The sequence below is a fragment of the Tenrec ecaudatus genome, chromosome 11 (assembly GCF_050624435.1).
Source record: "Tenrec ecaudatus isolate mTenEca1 chromosome 11, mTenEca1.hap1, whole genome shotgun sequence".
NCBI lineage: Eukaryota > Metazoa > Chordata > Mammalia > Afrosoricida > Tenrecidae > Tenrec > Tenrec ecaudatus.
The window spans coordinates 80,795,345-80,812,966 of NC_134540.1; the positions used below are offsets into that span (position 1 = coordinate 80,795,345).

General features: G+C 46.9%; 1 protein-coding gene across 3 annotated transcripts in view; it reads right to left on the reverse strand.

The window, feature by feature from the left end:
- Nucleotides 1–11,074, reverse strand: part of UXS1 (UDP-glucuronate decarboxylase 1) — a 107,301-nt gene extending 96,227 nt beyond the window's left edge. For 2 of the 3 annotated variants that reach the window (XM_075563351.1, XM_075563350.1), the window contains exon 1: nucleotides 10,885–11,074. In XM_075563351.1, the coding sequence (XP_075419466.1) occupies nucleotides 10,885–10,978 (94 nt within the window). In that variant the 5' untranslated portion in view covers nucleotides 10,979–11,074. The remainder of the gene's footprint in view (nucleotides 1–10,884) is intronic. The other variant, XM_075563352.1, reaches the window with a different exon arrangement.
- Nucleotides 11,075–17,622: the final 6,548 nt, after the last annotated feature.

The following is a 17,622-nucleotide window of genomic DNA, read 5'->3' on the forward strand; positions in this document are numbered from 1 at the left end:
TGACAGGGAACAGGAAACAGGCTTCAGAAGACCCCAAACAAAAAAACATGTTAAGAACTAGGGGGGGGGGCGGTCAGAGCAGAGACCCCAAACCCATCTGTAGGCAATGGGACATCCCCTCACAGAAGGGTCCCAAGGAAAGGATGAGTCAACCAGGACGGTACAATATAGCACCGATGAAACACGCCCTATTCTTCTGGTTCATTGAGGCGTCCTCACCCCCCACTATCAATGGGTGATATGGCCACATGCCTTCCACTTTGGGCTAGACTGGAGCCTGTACACTGGTAGAGATAAGAGCTCACGACACATGAAATCCAGGTCAATAAACCCCTCAGGAACAGAAATGGGAGTATCGAAACCAGGAGAGTAGGGGTAAGGGAGAGGAGGGTAGGAAAGGGGAATCAATCGCAATGATCAACACGTACCACCACCACCCCTCAGGGGGACAAACAACAGAAACCACGAGGGACAGGAGACAGCAGTCCATGTTAAGATATGCAAATAATTTATAATGTATCAAGGGGTCACGAGAGGGGGGTGTAAAAAAGAGGAGCTGATATCAAGGGCTCAATGGAAAGTAAATGTCTAGAAAAGAATGATGGCAACATATGTACAAATATGCTTAATACAATTGATAAATAGATTGTTATAAGAGCTGTAAGAGTCCCCAATAAAATGATCTTTAACAAAAAGGGAGGGGGGAGATGCATTGCTGTCCAAACCGTGCAACCTGAATTCAATCCCATGGAAGCAATCAGAGGACAGCCCGAATGTGGGACATTTTACAGGCCAATTGGCTGGACAGATTTTTGTGTGTCTTATAAAAGTAGACGTCATGAGAAAACAAGATCAGGTGACAATGATAACTTAAAGCACCTATCCACTCACTACCATGGAGCTGATCCCACTGGACAGCAATCCCATAGAGTCTGTAAGGCTGTGAATCTTCATAGGAACAAACAATCTCATCCTGCTCCTGCTCCTGCACGGCGGCGTTCAAGTTTGAACCACCCACCATGCAGCTGGAAGCTCCACATTTACCCAGCAGCGCCACCACGGATGCTTTCAGGGACTTACCCCCAAACCCAAACTCCCTGCCATCGAGTTCATCACACCTCAGGGAGACGCTGTGGGGGAGGGCAGACCTGCCCTGTGGGTTTCTGAGACTCTAGCTCTTTACAGGGGTAGAAAGCCTTGCCTTTCTCCTGCAGAGTGGCTGCCCTTGCAGTTGGCTGCCCAGTGCCTAACTACTACACCACCAAGGATCTGAAAATTAAATGCAATATTTAAGTGACAGAATTATGAGTGACCCTATATGGCAGGGGAGAAATGCCCTTGTGGCTTTCTGAGACTAATTCTTTACGGGAGTAGAAGGGCTTTTCTTTCTCCCTATAAAATATGAGGGTATTAAAATATAGACGATCAGTGAGATGGTATTACATGTGAATTTTGGGCTATGCTATTGATAATGAGATTCCACAGTGGAACTCCCTAGGAGACAGTGACCACATGTGTGTCTGAGTAGCACGTTCTTCACATGACTTTTGATAGCCGGTTTTCCAGAAGCAGACCACCAGGCCTCTCTTCTAAGGTGCCTCTGGGTGGACTCAAATTTCCAGCCTATCAGTTAGCAGCCAAGTAGGTTAACTATTTGTACCACTAGGGTCGCCTCACTAGATCAAAGACTCTCTTTATTCTTTGGAGAAATATATCAAAGTATTGAAAGAAGAAATATTATATCTGTAACTTTTTACAACCAAAATAGTACACAGAAAAAGAACACGGAAGCAAATGTGGCAAATGTTTAAAAGGGGAGGGGTGGATCTAGGAGGAGGGTGTGTGCTGAATTCATCTTTCTACAGGTATGAGAAATCTGAGTGGTGTAGTGAGTTACGCATGGGGTTGCTAAACCCAGGGTCAGCAGTTTGAAACTACCAGCCATTTCATGGAAGAAAGACCAGGCTTTCCACTTCTTCCAAGATTTACCATCTGGGAAACCCACAGGCGAAGTTCTCCCCTGTCCTCCGGGGGCTCTGAGTTGGAATCTACTCGATGGCAGCAGGTAAGTGAGAGTAGGTAAGAAAACTTTTGAAATGAAAAGTTCAAGGGGTCATAACAACTGCCACACTGTGCTGCCTTCCTGCAAATTACAAAGGCAGATTTCTTTTCCCAAGTCAGCATACTTATTATGGAGGGTTCCGAAAATCTTCATTCAACAAGCTGTATCCGGTTCTCCTAAGCTGGAAAGGGTCGCTGGGCCACTTAAACCACAGTGTGCTTACATCTATCAGCCTTGGTTCCCTAGCATCCCCTGGCTCCAGAATGATGCCCAACTCACTTAGCATCCACCCAGGAAACAGGCCAGTGAATGTTGACTGAGTGAATGCATGCGGGTGATTTTCAATCAAGTGGGAGGCTAATTATATTAAGGACAGAGCTGCACTCTCATGAAAGCCCCAGCCTTATAAAGGCTTGGGGTCTGTTCCCCTAAATGCAAAGCTAGCAAATATAAGACACTTTCGTATGGTCATGGGGTTTAATGGAGTTAGTGCTTTTGCAGGAAATAACAGTGCCAGGAAAGGCAAGCAAACAGAAAGGTGCCTCAAATAAATTTTCATTACAACCAAACCCACAATGCATCAAAAATTAAAGAGACAAATGCTAGATGTCACAATTCTAGTTTTCAGGAGATGAAGGTGAAAAGATAATGGCCTGAAGCCCACTGAAAGGTCAGAGAAGAGATTTCTTTTTATTCTTGTGGTTTAAAGGTTTAAACCGACATGAAGGGCAAAGAAGAAATGTAGACCAGCAAAGGCATTTGATTGGAAGTGAGAGAGACAATGGATGGAGGTGGGGAGAGTGAGAGAAAACTGAATCTGAAGGCAGCAGTGGAAAAGGTCATGAACCAAAATGCCCAACAATAGAACCATGACGGTCAAAATCAGTAACCCTGGTGCACATCAAGGAACGGGTGAGGAGGCAACTAAGAGTTTTCTTTCCAGTTTCCTTAAGAAGCAGAAAGACTAACAATCCCATCCTGGAAGAAGACTGGGCTTTCATTACTGGACAGGTTTAAATAGAGGGTCTCAGAACTGGAGAGCCCCAAATTCAATTAAGACAATTAAATTATTAAGACTTGCCATCCTCTCCCCCTTGTGTTAGTTTGGGTACTTTAAGGAAACAAATCCACAGAAACTCATGTATAAGAGAGAGTTTTATATAAAGATTAAGTGCACATCAAAGAAACATCCTAACCCAGTGCTGCCCAAGCCCACAAGTCCAACATTAGCCCTTATGTCCGACACCAAGCCACAAAGTCCTCTTCCACCTCACAAAACACACACTATGATGCCGACTGCAGGAGGAAAGCAGGATCAGTGTATGTGTAAGCATCTCAGCACCCAGAGCTGTATGGGGCTAGGTCCATGTGGCTTCTCCTCAGGGATATCTTGCAGGAAGTGAGCCTTGCCAGCTGAAGCAGAGAACTGGCCAAGGCAATTACAACCTGGTCCTACCATCACAAAGCAAGAGACCAGAGAACGAGAAAGGCAAGGCTCACTGAGCCATTATCTCTCCGCCCTTCAATTAACCCCACATGTGTTTATTGGCCATATTGGCACAATAAACCAACTACCTCACCCCTCCTCCACTGCGTCCTAGAGAATACGGACTGCCAGGCCCTTGCCCCCTGGGGGCAGTAGTCCCCTGAAGCCAAGCAAGGAACCTCCACTCCATCCCTGGGCAGAGCAGTCACACGATCATTCAGTGACAAAGTGAGGAAGGGCAACCCATGATTATTTTTTGCACCTTTCTGAAGATCACCAGGTCTTTCTTCCAAGATAGATTTGGGTGAATTCAACCTGCTAACCTTCTGATTAGTGGTTGAGTGTTTAACTATTTGTGCCACTCAGGAACTTAATATATATTTTTAAAAGAAATAAATTACGGAGGCAAAGCACTGGGGGAGTGCAGCGGAGCCGCAAGGTCTCCAGGGAATGCTGAAAGTGGACTTTGGGGCCAGGGCGTGGTGCCCCAACAGACTGGACTGGAAAACACTCCTAAAGGCCAACAAACGATCCTTGAACTAACTACAAGCTTTTCTTTCTTGTTGTGTTTTGTTTTGTTCTTTGTCAGTGGTTTGTTGTTGTTGTTTTGTTGTATACTGTTGCTTGGTTTTGCTCTGTCTTGTTTTTGTGTATGTTATTATCTCCGAAGGTCTGTCTAAATAAGATAGGCTGGATGAACTATCTGAAGGAAAAACAATGGGACCGGCAGTTCCGGGGAGACATGGGATGGGGGGAAGTGGGGGGTAAGGAAGTGGTGTTAACAAACCCAGGGACAAGGGAACAGCAAGTGATCCAAATTGGTGGTGAGGTGGGTGTGGCAAGCCTGGTAGGGAATGATCAAGAGTAATGTAACGAAGAGGTATAGCTGAAACCTAGGTGGGGACAGAGCATGATGGTGGGACAGGAGGAAAGTCAAGGGAAATAGAGGAAAGAGCTAGGAGGCACAGGGCATTTATAAGTCTACACAAAGACATGTACATATGCAAATATATATATGAGGATGGGGAAATAGATCTATGTGCCTATATTTATAGGTTTAGTATTAAGGTGGCAGAAGGACATTGGGCCTCCACTCAAGTACTCCCTCAATGCAAGAATACTTTCTTCTATTAAATTGGCATTCTATGATGCTCCCCCTCCCCACACAACCGCTGAAGACAAAGCGGGTGAACAAGTAAATGTGGTGAAGAAAGCTAAAGGTGCCCGGCTATCAAAAGATATAGCATCTGGGGTCTTAAAGGCTTGGAGATAAACAAGCGGCCATCTAGCTCAAAAGCAACAAAGCCCACATGGAAGAACACACCAGCCTGTGTGATCACATGGTTCCGAAGGGATCAGTTATCAGGCATCAAAGAACAAAAAATCATATCATTGGGTGCCTACCTCCATGATACAATCGCCGAGGACAAGCGGGTACATACGCAAATGTGGCGTAGAAAGCTGATGGTGTCTGGCAATCAAAAGAGATAGTGTCTGGGGTCTTAAAGGCTTGAAGGTGAACAAGCAGCCATCTAGCTCAGAAGCAACAAAGCCCACATGGAAGAACACACCAGCCTGTGTGATCACGAGGTGTCAAAGGGATCAGGTATAAGGCATCATCGGGGGGGGGTGGGGGGGGGGAGGGGGAATCTTACCACAGTGAATGAAGGGGGAAGTGTAGAGTGGAGACCCAAAGCCCATTTGTCGGCCACTGGAGATCCCCTTGCATAGGGGTCTAGGGGAGGAGATGAGTCAGTCAGGGTGCAATGTAGCACCGATGAAGAATATAGCTTTCCTCCAGTTTCTAAATGCTTCCCACGCCCCCCACCCCCAACTACCATGATCCAAATTCTACCTAGCAAGTCTGGTTAGACCAGAGGATGTACACTGGTGCAGATAGGAGCTGGAAGCACAGGGAATCCAGGGCAGATGATCCCTTCAAGACCGTCACAACCCACAGGTTGCGAACTGCTGAAAGCACTTGGCCCTGGGTATGAGGCAAAGGGAAGGAGGCAGGCTGTTTCTCTTAGCAAACTTTGCACCAACAAAACAAAAAACACAATTTCATTTTTTAAACAGTGTATTTTGACACTACTAATTCACATGCTTCACCAGAAAATGTTTTCCCAACCTTGCTATGCCAGAACTCTGCACTTGATACATATGGGTGTCGTCATGAAGACCCTGTCTGTGTCTCTGTATGTGTGTGGTAGTTATATAATCTGATGTCAATCAGGTCGTAGCTTGATGACCTCATTTGGAAGCCTGAAGGACATAAATAGCTCACTGGAGGTCGGATACACACTCACTCCCTGCAAGACGTCCCTGTTGATAAGGGACATGGAGCTATGCTGATGGCAGCCAGAGTGTTGGAGCTGGAAGAGCCTCAAGGAGACCCAAGCCAGCAATGAGATGCTTCCACCGCCACTGGATCCACAAGACTTTCCACCCACTGGCCTGTGATCTTCCTACACTCAGTGTCACTGCAAGTGTTGTGTGAGTCAGAAGAGAAATTTACAAACTGCTATCGGACATATGGACTTGATCTGGACTGGGATCTGTTCTTAATATACAATTACTCTTTATATAACATAAAACTCTTTCTTACACACGAGTTATCTATGAATTTGTTTTCTGGTCAACCTAGACTAACACAATGTGCAACTTTATTAATGAATGAATGAATGGCTAGATAAATAAATCACCCTAAAGGTAACTTAAGCTCAAGTCCTGCCTAGTAGGTTGGCGCTATTTTCAATCCAACCCAGCAAGAAGACACTGGGTATCTCTGATGAGCTAAAAGCAATGCCAGAAGAGCTACAGATACAAACACACCAGAGACACAATCAGCAAACATATGCAGGAAAAGAAGTCCAGCGTAATGCAGTGTGTGTGGCCCAGAGTTGTGTGATAACAAAACAGGGAGACCTCCCACCGTCAGCAGCAAGGATTTCTTTTAAAAAATAGTTTTACTGAGATACACTTCACATAGCAGACAATTCGATGATTTAAATATATTTCAAAGTTGTGCCGGTATCACTGCAATGGGTTTCAGAACCTTTTCTTCATTGTTATTCGCTCCGCATCCTACTCCAACTCCCCTGCTCTAAGCCTAGGAAATTATTAATCTAGTTACTGATTTACCGATCCTGGATTTTCTGCAGGGAACCTTACAAAGAAAAGCCCCAAGAAGGACAACCAAATAAAACACAGAAAAACCTCAATCTAGAAGAAAGCAGAAAATCAAATAAACTGTGACATGAGAAAGACTAATATTACTTGAAAGGAAACCCGTTTCTGGAACTCGCTAACGAGCCTATGTCTAATTTGCAAGCACGGACCCCTAAATTGTTTTCTTTTCCCAAAGAAGTGATATTTTACTCATAAGCAACAGAAGTGGGGTGGAGGGTAGGGGCAAGATTGTTGAAAAGAAAAAAGCAGGGACTAGAAAATGCAAAGACAAGAAGCCTGCGACCATTGTCTGCACTTGATCAAATGTAGCACCCCTTGCTCATGTCGCCATCTGAGTCCCAAGTCATCCTCCTCAATGGCGGGAACAAGGCCTCCCCAGCCAGCTGCCCTGACTCCTAACTACCTGAGCAGCCTGCGGGCTGTGTGCAACATTGTGTTCACATTCCGACACCAAGAGCCTCCTCTGCATTCCAAGAACACTCCCTGCTTTTAGAGGCCCCAGGAACTGGGCACAGACTATGCCTTCTACCCTTCCTGTTTAACTCCTACATACCCTTCAATTCTCAGCTCCACCTTCAGTCAGGAAAACAAATATCCCGAATTGTTCTGCACTCAAGAATTTGTCATAAACTCCGATGCATGCCTTCCTTATAGGCCAGTTTAAAAATTCTAACTTGGGTGATTCTCCTATCCACAGCCACTTCAACATTTAGACTAGTGGATACTAGAATCAGCGTCACCCTAGAACTTGACTAGAAATGCAAATACCCAGGCAGCACCCCAACCTACCTAATCAGAAACTCTTGGCTGGGGACAAGGGCAGCAATTTATGTTGTGGAAAACCACCTCCAGACAATCAGCGCACACTTAAGTTTAGTGCAAACTTTATAAACTCCACGAAGGCTCGATTCTAGTGCTTGTTCTACACCCTAGGACGTCCCTAGTACTAAACACACTGCCAGACAATGGTAATAAGGACTTAGTAAAATGACCTGAGAGTGAATGACTGAATTTTGGATTGGTGAAAATGTTTCCACAGCTCCCTGTATCACCTGCTTCATTCATTCTAAATCCCTGTCACTTTAAAAGCCACTCGTAATCTACAAGGACCAGTTATCAACAGATCTGGACTTACCTCAGCTTCCTTGACTCAAATCTTCTGCCTCCATAGTTTTACCATCTATGTGATTCCCCCCAAAAAACTGCAATCTCAAACACAAGGGCAGGTCCATCCTGTTCCTACAGGGTCCCTCTGAGTCAGCATCAACTCCAGGGGGTTGAGTATGGTCTTTGTTTGGTGACCATCCATAAATCATTTAATCTCTCTTGGCTTTAATTTCCTCATCCCTGAAGTTGTCCTAATCATAGTACCTATTTCCTGGGGCTATTCAGCTAATTAAGGGCCCCAGTGAAGTGGTGAATTATGTACCGAGTTGTTAAGAGCACAGGTTGGTAGTTCCCCAACCACCAGCCACTCTGTGGGAGGGTGAAAGATGAGGCTTTCTGAGCCTTTGTTCTACAACTCTGTCCTACAGGTTCCTAGGAGTTGAAATGGACCTGATGGAGATGAATTTGATTTGGTTTCAGATGATTAAATGAGACTATGGGAATTACACATGGTAAGCATTTAACAAATGTACCCAAATCCACTCCCAGTGAGTCACTTTCAGCTCAACCAAGAAGACAGAGAAGAAATAATCCTTTGAGTTTCTGTGTCCTGTGGGTGTCTGTCAACAAGTTTCCAAACCAAACTCTCTGCCATCAAGTTGATTCTAACTCATAGCAACCCTATAGGGCAGGACAGAACTGCCTCCATGACCAGCCCAATGCATGACCCCACTGCACCAAGTTCAGGAATTAGTATGAGAGTAATAATCTATTAAGTTCACTGAGCAAAATGATTACTACTAATTATCAGTGTAGTTGTTCAGTTGGCCCTGCCTCAATGACCCAGGGACACACAATGCACCAAAATGCTGCCCAGCCCCATACCATTCCCATCATCAGTTGCAGATCAGGCCATTAGGATCCACAGGGTCTGCTGTAGCTGGTTTGGGGAAGGAGATTACCAAACCTTTCTTCCTGCTTTCAAACCATTTGGATCACTCGGGAAACTATTTGTGACCACAGCTTTCATTTATTGAGGGCTTGCTGTGTGCCCAGGACTGTTCTAAGCACCTCACTTCCTGGTCTTCATCCTCACAACGGGTCCTCAAGATAGAGGCAGGATTTGAACCCAGATCTGCTCGACTCCAGCATGTACTATATAAATGGGTCTGTTTCTCAGCATGTTGGCTTCCTTGGTTTACCATTTTGAACCAGGTGGTTCGACTTTACTCAAGAGTGACCACACTCACTTCAGACACAGTTCTTCCTCTCTGCCCAGTGAGTCACCCCTGAAAACATTACTTTTGGGTCCTGCCCTTTCAACCAGATGTCCTCCTTGAACTTGCCCTGCACCACCTTCAGCAGTAGCCAGGCTGTACCTAACAAACTGGTCTTATTTTGTTAACTTTCCAAACCAAACTCACTACCAGCAAGTTGATTCTGACTCTTCGCAACCCTACAGGACAGGGCAGAACAGCCTCCATGGTCAGCCCAATGCATGACCCCACTGCACCACCAAGTTCAGGAATTATTATGACGATAATAATCTATTCAGTTCACTGAGCAAAAAAGATTACTAATAACCAGTAATTTTCCAATCTACTTAGAATCCCAACAGTGCCTCTGCCGAGCCCCAAAACTCACTTTGATAATCAAGTCCTAGCTCAAGCTAGCAGGTGGCTTCTGTTTAGAGGCGGAGCGTTCAAACAGGCACCAAGAGCGATTTCCAGTGCAATTTTGGTACGTGATACAGTATGAATAGCTGCAATTAAAATACAGACCCACCGAATGGATCGTTAGCATTGCTGCCTCCTCTTAAGAAGGAAGATGTAAGGTCCACCACTTGCTTTCAAAGTTCCCCCTTCGTGCTCTGCCTCCAGGCAGCAGCAGCCTGGAAAGCGCAGGCAGGAAGGAGAAGCACCTCCGCAGAACACCAAAAGCCACAGGAGCTCACGCTCCGCCCCGGTGCCTCCCACTGCACGCCTCCTTGCTGGGACAACCAGCACATCAGGCAGCCCCCGGTCTCTCCACGGTCAGCTTCGCCACGAGCACCTCGGCTTCCGTGGGAGCCGGCCCTGGGCTCCCCACCGGGGACCACGGCGCCCCCCACCCCGCCCGGCGGCCCAACCCTCAGTCCCGAAGTGCCGCTGCCCCCACTGCTTGTGACCAATGGGGTACTCCACCGGGGAGGCACCGTCCGTGCTGGTACCATTTCGTACCAGAAGAGTTAAATGCTGAGTAATTTTCCTGCGGAGCAAACAGTGTGTGTGTGTGGTGGGGGGGGGGGTTGTCTGCCAACAGCAAAGTATTTTTATCTTATTTGATCTAGTAGGCGGCGTGGCTGCAGGAGTCCCCGCGGGCTGCTGCGCTCCGGTGGGAGGAACAACCCCGGAATCGCTGAGCCGGGAACCCTGCTCGGTTCCCCAGGGCGACGTGGCCGGCACCAGGGAGCCAGACGGAGGCTCCGCGCCTCCCGTGCGCACACACACACACACCGGACCCCGAGCCCCTCGGTGACAGCCGGGCCGCCGCGCACACCCGCGGGAACGGCCACCCAGTCACACGCGAACGAGGCGGGGAGGCAATTTCGGGGCAACAGGCTGAAGCCACCGTGCACACAAGGTTTGCCCGCAGACGGCGGATGCCTCGGAGCCCCCGGAGTCGCGGTCACGGTGTCCCAAGTTCATGGCTAACTCAGCGCGGGTCCCTCGGTTTCGGCGCCGGGGCCTAAAAGGTACCGAGGGTCGGAGCCGAAGTTTCTCGATTGGGTCTGGTGTGCAAAAGTGAAAAGGTGCCCAGGGGAGCGAAGTCTCCCGGAAAGGGGTGGGGGAGTGGGGGGGTAGGACAGGCAGGTACAGCCTGGGGCGCTGGAGATGGCTCCGGCAGCCTGAGAGGAGACCCGGAGGCGGAAGGCTCGGAGAGTACACTCACGGCCGGGGGCGCGGGCGCCCGCAACCTCGCCACCGGCCGCCGACCCCGGCCCCGCCGCCAGGAATGAATGGGGGCTACCCGGACGGCCCCTCGGGCTCGCACTCACAGGCAACGTAGGCGACCAGAGCGATGCCCAGCAGCAGCTTCATCCTCCTGCGGTTGATGGCAGACACCAGGCGCCCCAGCGCCTTGCTCACCATCCCCGGGGGCAGCGCCAGTCGAGGACCCTGCCGCGCGCCCGGGCCAGCCTGCTGCACAAAGCGCGCGGCGGCGGCGGCAGGGGCAGCGGTAGCGGCGGCCGTGTGTAAGCCCCGCCCCCCGGCTGCCCCGCGCCGGCCCCGCCCCCGCGCGTCCGGCTTCCTGCCGGTAGGAGCACTGCGCAAGCGCGGCTCCGCCCCCGCCGCCGCCATTCCCCCTCCACGCCGCCCCGCCCCAGCGCTTCCTTTCCCCGCAGGCGCAGTTGCTGCAGCTTGCGCTCCGGGTTTCGAAGAATGTAGCTGGGAGGGGTGGCGTCGGCGTGGGCGTCGCACATGCGCCGCTCGGAGCTCGCCGCATGGTCAGGGCTTATTTTCTCTCCAACGCGGCGCGGCGCCAGGTGGGTCCTGCAAAGAAATCCATGTGCTTCGCAGGCAAGACCAAGGTCCCGGTACTTTCCGATCCCGCCTACTAAGTGGGATGCAGCAGGCACTTAAGTGTTGCTATGAAGCGGGATACTGTATTTATCTACAATGTATTTCGATCTTTGTATAAAAAGCACACGATTCAATTGGCATTATAAAGTGTTTTAAACGCCTCTCGAAGAAAGTTGACCGTCCTCCTCTTATCTGCTTGGCTGGCTTCTTTAGTTCCGTTACTTTTTTCCACAATTCTGACCAACTTTCTAAAAATGCAGAATTTTAAAAGGTACTATTTTTAAAGTAGTGCTGGTTGCACAGATGTATTTAGGTTAAATCGATCAAATGAAGCAGGAAGATAAAATCATGCTTTGTGCCTAGAGAGAAATACCGAACATTGGTTTTATAGCAATCTTTATGTTGTATGAACTTCGCTGTGAAAGTGGGTTGACTCTCTTTGTGGCGGTGTGATAAGTGCCTCGGCGGGACCAGCATCTATTTCTTTGATAAGCATTCACGGAATGCTTATTGTCAACAGAGAAGGGTACACAGATCATAGGAACTCATCGAAAACACAGGGAACACTTGCCGCATTAGAGAGAAGATCCCTGTCACTCCAGGAGGGATGAAAGAGGACCTGATGCAAGGAGCTTAAGTGGAGAGCAAATCCCTTGAGAATGATTGGGGCAGGGAATGTATGGATGTGCTTTATACAATTGATGTATGTATATGTATGGATTGTGGTAAGAGTTGTTTGAGTCCCTAATAAAATGTAAAAGAAGAAAAGAGAAAAAAAATGATTAGGGCAAAGACTGTACAGATGTGCTTTATACAATAGATGTATGTATATGTATGAACTGTGAAAAGAATTGTATCAGCCCCAATAAATTGTTAAAATAAAATTTAAAAAAAGTGCCCTGCCAGCTACAGGCATTGGTTCCAGGCCCTACAACAAAGCAAGACACAGTGTTTGTCTGTCGTTTCCCTGTGCGTGTAAAAGTTTTGTTTAATAGCACTGAATTATTTTGAAATGTGGGAAATACCAAAATATGACAGACATGAAGTGAGCACGTATTGTTGGGAGACTTCTTCCACACAGCGTTGCCACGTATTTTACTAAACAAGCAGTATCTGTGAGCACAGCGGAGCCTTGATGGCGAAGACTGCAAGTTGGACTGTTAGCTATAAAGCTGATGATTAGACCCACCTGTAGCTCCGTGGGCGAAGGATGAGGCTTGAGAAAACTCCCCTAGAGATAGAGGATTGCTATGAGTTGGAATTGACTTGATGGCAGTGAGGTTTTCTTTGTTTTTGTTTTAAGATTGACGATCTTGTATAGGATCACTGTGAGTCAGAATCCATCTACTCAGATGGTGTGAAGAATAAAATGAAGCCTATTAAAAGGAGATATGCTTGTACAAGCTTGTGATGACCTGCTTATTGGGCAATCCAGCATTGGAGCCTGCAAGATAAGTGCTGATCTTCAGCCAAAGGTAGAAAAAACCAAAATGTTAAGCAATGCCTCTGAACTCTTGGAACCCGAGAGCCTTTTACTAAACATGACAATTCCCTTCTAACTTTTGCTAAACATGACAATTCCCTTGTAAGCGTCCTGGTGAAATATTGTGTGAGTCTGGGTAGACTAGAGAAACAAATCCATGGACACACCTATGTGTATAAGAAAGAGATTTATGTACAAGGGGAACTGTACATTAAGAAAACAGTCTAGTCCAAGGCCATAAGTCTGTCTTCCGCCTCCTAGGAGGAAGTACCAGATTTCCCAGAATTCTCAGAAGACTGTGCCCACACAGAAGTCTTATTGGCTATCTCCAGATTGACAGCCTAGACTCCACCCCTACACTCTTAATCCTTAAATTGACATCAGATTAGTTGACTACCACACATATGAAGTTACATTTTAGGCTGCTAACCACAAGGTCAGCAGTTTGAACCCACCAGCCTCTCTGAGAGAGAAAGGTGAGGCTTTCTGGTCCCTTAAAGATTTACAGTCTCAGAAAACTCAGAGTCAGTTCTACTCTGCCCTATTGATTCTATAGCAGTGAATGAATACATTTTATTAGAAACTCCCAATCCCATACTGTATTCGACTGGGTTGTTAGAGAAACTAGCCCAGTGACACTCATCTGCGTGAAGAAAGAGGTTTATATCAAGAAGGCATCTTATATCTTGAAGCCTAAAGGGGCAGAGGGAGAAGTGAGGGGCCCTAGTTTCTCTCTTACAAAAGGCCACAGCTCCCAGGCAGCTTCCTCAGCCTGTGTCTTTATTGAAAGTTGGACTCCACCCCTACACAAGTACAAGTTGACATAAAACCTAACTGCACAGACTGCCCCTTGTCAAATAGATACATGTACACACACTAACCATACATCACTTTTAAACAAAGGCAATAACAAAATCATATTTATGCCCAACTGGATAAAATTAAAATGCACACAAGCAATAATGCACCAGCCCCATTGACATCTTATATTCTATAAGTAAACAAAACAAAAATCTTCTTTGCCTATTTCAGTTTTGTAAACACTACATCTTAGTCCTATAATCCTATCAATGTCTTCCCCCACCTAGGAAAGTTTGTAAGCCAGCTCCTTCATGCCTATATCTCCCCCCATTTTGGGTATCCCGTATCTAAGCTACCCATTTCTATCAACCCAGTGCTCCAGGGAGACAAGCCCTTAGTTCTGTAGCCATAAGCAAGGTCAAATCTAGAGCAGGCTATCCATCAAGTCAGCAGGAAATATGAACCAGCACCTAGGGTCAGACATTTTCCTCTTCATCCTGTCAGGTTGTGTTCAACTCAGTCCTAGCCATTGGATACCATAGCAAGCTAGGAGTTCCACACAGGACCCACTCCATTTCAGACTACCAGCCCCTTCAGATTGTAACAACCCAGTCCCTTTGGCTGGGTCATATCATAGGTTCAGGTTCTTCACGACTCTAAACTTCAGACCAGCCAGGCCACTTTTGTTTCTCCTCTAGTCCCTGTGAACCAGGTCTAGGGGTGTCAGGGCCCAGACTCAATCCATCTCTGCATTGCTGCATTTCCCCACTATAACAGGCAGGAAGCTTAGGGAAAATAAAATTAGCCTCTGCCGAATGCCTGTGCTAAACAAAAATTAGCCAGCCATGACACAGATAAAGGGGTTCCTTTGGAAACTAATCAAGTACACGTCAAAAGCCTCTGGGGGGAGGCTTAGGCAGTGAAAGACCCAAGGCTTGGACATGGTCTATAAAAGACACACGTTTGGACATGCACAGGTTATAGCCACCTGAGCCTGTGCACTAGGAATCAGCAAAACCACGTCACACACACACACACACACACACACACACACACACACACCTAAAACACATCCACTGAAAATCCACAGACACCCGCAATCACACCCTCCATGAAGGGGTCAGAAGGGATAAAAGCAGAAGTGGGTCTCAGCTCTGCTTCTGGTTCGACTGCCCCTCCTTTCCAGGCATCTCAAGAAGTGACTCATTTTTGGTCAAGGTCTTGTGTCCCCACTGTCTACATGCTTTCCAGAGGTAGCATGTACTATCTGAGACTGTAACTTCCTTTCCACCCATAAAAGTTTGCTTGGACTTAAACTCATGCTTCTGCCTTGTGAATTCTTCCAGTGGAGAAGCAAGAACAGGGGAAACCATCAATAAGTGGATCCAGGAGATCTCCTAAGGGGCATTTCAGTTTGCCCCCAGGCTCTCTAACCCTCAGTCCTGGGGGAGGGGTCCTGATGGGACCTGGGGGAGAGGTCCTGATGCTCAGGAGTCAAAAAGCCAGTATTACAGTAGAACCCCGGTACTCAACCGCTTCAGTACTCGACTTGAATGTCGAGAAAATGTTGCATCAGAGCGTGGACAAAACATCGGAATCCGACCCGATGTTCATGCTTCCGCTACTCCACAGTAGTTGGCGCTCTGGGTGCGTTGTTTAAACTGTTTACAGCTGTGTTCCAAGCGTTTTGCTATAATTTTCTTAGTTTTTATGCTGTTTTTAGATAAACATGGGTCCTAAGGAAGAGTTTTTTCAAAATAATCATCATGATAAGGATCTGGCTATCCGTGTTATCAATAATGATGATAATTTAGTAAAGCCTTTTAGAAAACAGTTAAGGAAATGCCAACAGCAGACCACACGAGACAGTTTTTTTATTTTTGTTTTTGTTTTTTAAGTGAAAGCCAGCCAGGTCCTTGGGAAAAAGGGCAAAGAAGGAAAAAAAAAAAAACTCCTGAGAAACAGCTCCCAGTTGATTTTACGGAAGAGATCCCCTTCCAACCAATGACTCTCTCCATGCCTGCTCTCCACATCCGTGCCCACATGGAAAAATTGATTCAGCATCCGACTGCCTCAAATCTGGGTGCTCCTTCTAGAACAGGTTAGCATCCAGGTACAGGGTCCTGCTGCACCTTGGTTTTTTTTTATTCCCCCTCAGTCTCCTGACAGTTCTTTTCAAATGCAAATTCATGTATTTTCCAATTCAGATATTCTGTCTTTCAAGGCACTGTGTGGGCTTACCTATCTAACCCTTGTACCTGGGCTTCAAACAAAAAACTATGTCCTCCAGTGGATTCCTCATGTCCTTTTTAACATCTAATTTTAAAGACTGACAATGGGGCTTACAAATTCTCCCCCAAAATAATTCCCAATATTCATTTCTATCACATTCTGTCACTAACAGTTGGTAGGAGAAATCAGTATAATCCTAGGATAGCCAGATCCTATAAACACGATTCTTTTTAAAATAACTCAAATGCAATCCTTTATTATCTAGACTCTCCTATTCTGATGCACTATAGCCTCCGGTCCCAGGCATGATCCCTCCTGGCTTTCTAGCTACCAGTTTTACTAAACAGCATAGCTGTTGCCTCAGGAGAGCTCTGCAACTTACTGTCTTTCGTTTTTTCCTATTTCAGGTAGGAATAACCAAACGCAGATTCTAAGAATGAAAAGATTCACTTCCCATACCCTTTCCATAAACTACCCGAGTCAACTGCACGGCCATATCTGACCTCTTGGGGGCTATCCAAAGAAGGAAATCCAACTCCACCCAGCTGCCATAAATCAGACCAATCATCTTCATGATGTGTTTCTCTAGAATCCCTCCCTTTGCTACCAGATTGTATCAGGCCGGGCTGTCTACAGAAACAAAACCAATGGCACCCATAAACCTACAGGTTCAGGAGAGGGGTCAGCCTGTCATGCTCACACAGATGCAAACCAAGAAGGAAAAAGAGAGCGTGAGGGCCCAGACCCCATAATGGCACGCTAATCCCCGAGGACATCCCTGTTAGGAACTGCTAAGGCACAGAGAGGACTGTAGGGCCAACAACAGCTCAAGCCATGATGTCCCTTCATTGGAGCCTACCAAGACAGAGGACAATGCTAGGGACACAAGGTGGGGAGTCAGTCCAGTCTGAACCCCCTACAGTGAGGTGAACCAAGAAGGGAACACAACAGATCAGCAATGGGAGCAAAGCCAAGCCACAAAGTCCCTGAGGAGCCCCAAAATAGACTACAGGCTAGGAGCGGCAATTCCTGAAATTCCACCAGGACCAGTGGGGAGTTAGTCATAAAGGTCAGTGGACATTAGTATGCTGGAATTAGTATGCTTTTTTTTGGTTGGTTGGTTTCCTAGTTATTGATATCTTCTTTTATCTCTCTTTTTAGTCAATCTTTTATTTTCTTGTTCTGTTTCTGTTATTGTTGGTATTGCCTACCTATATAAGAGTGGCATGGGAAGCAATCTCAAGGAGAAAGCAACAGGACTGGCAGTTCCGGAGGGACTTGGGTGGAGGAGGAAGTTGGGGGAAGGGAGCAGTGAGCAAATACCGTCAAATACAGGGGAACAACTAGGGAATTAAAGTCAACAGCGAGGAGGTAAAGATCCTGGGGGTGATGGGAGCAATAGCAGTCTTCATGAGAGGCGTGACTAAGAGGAAGAATAAGGGTGAGCGTGATGGTGGAGTGGGAGGAAGGTAAAAGGAAACAGGGGAAAGATCTAGAAAGCAAAGTTATTAATAGAGGTATAAACATAGGTGTGTGCATATGTAAATACATTAATTCACAACAATAGAGGTATTAGAGATGTGTACATATATTTATATGTCAATACACTGAGGTAGTGGGTGGACATTGGGCCTCTGCTCAAGCCCTGCCTCAACAAAAGAACACTTTGTTCAAACAACCAGGCATTCTGTGATCT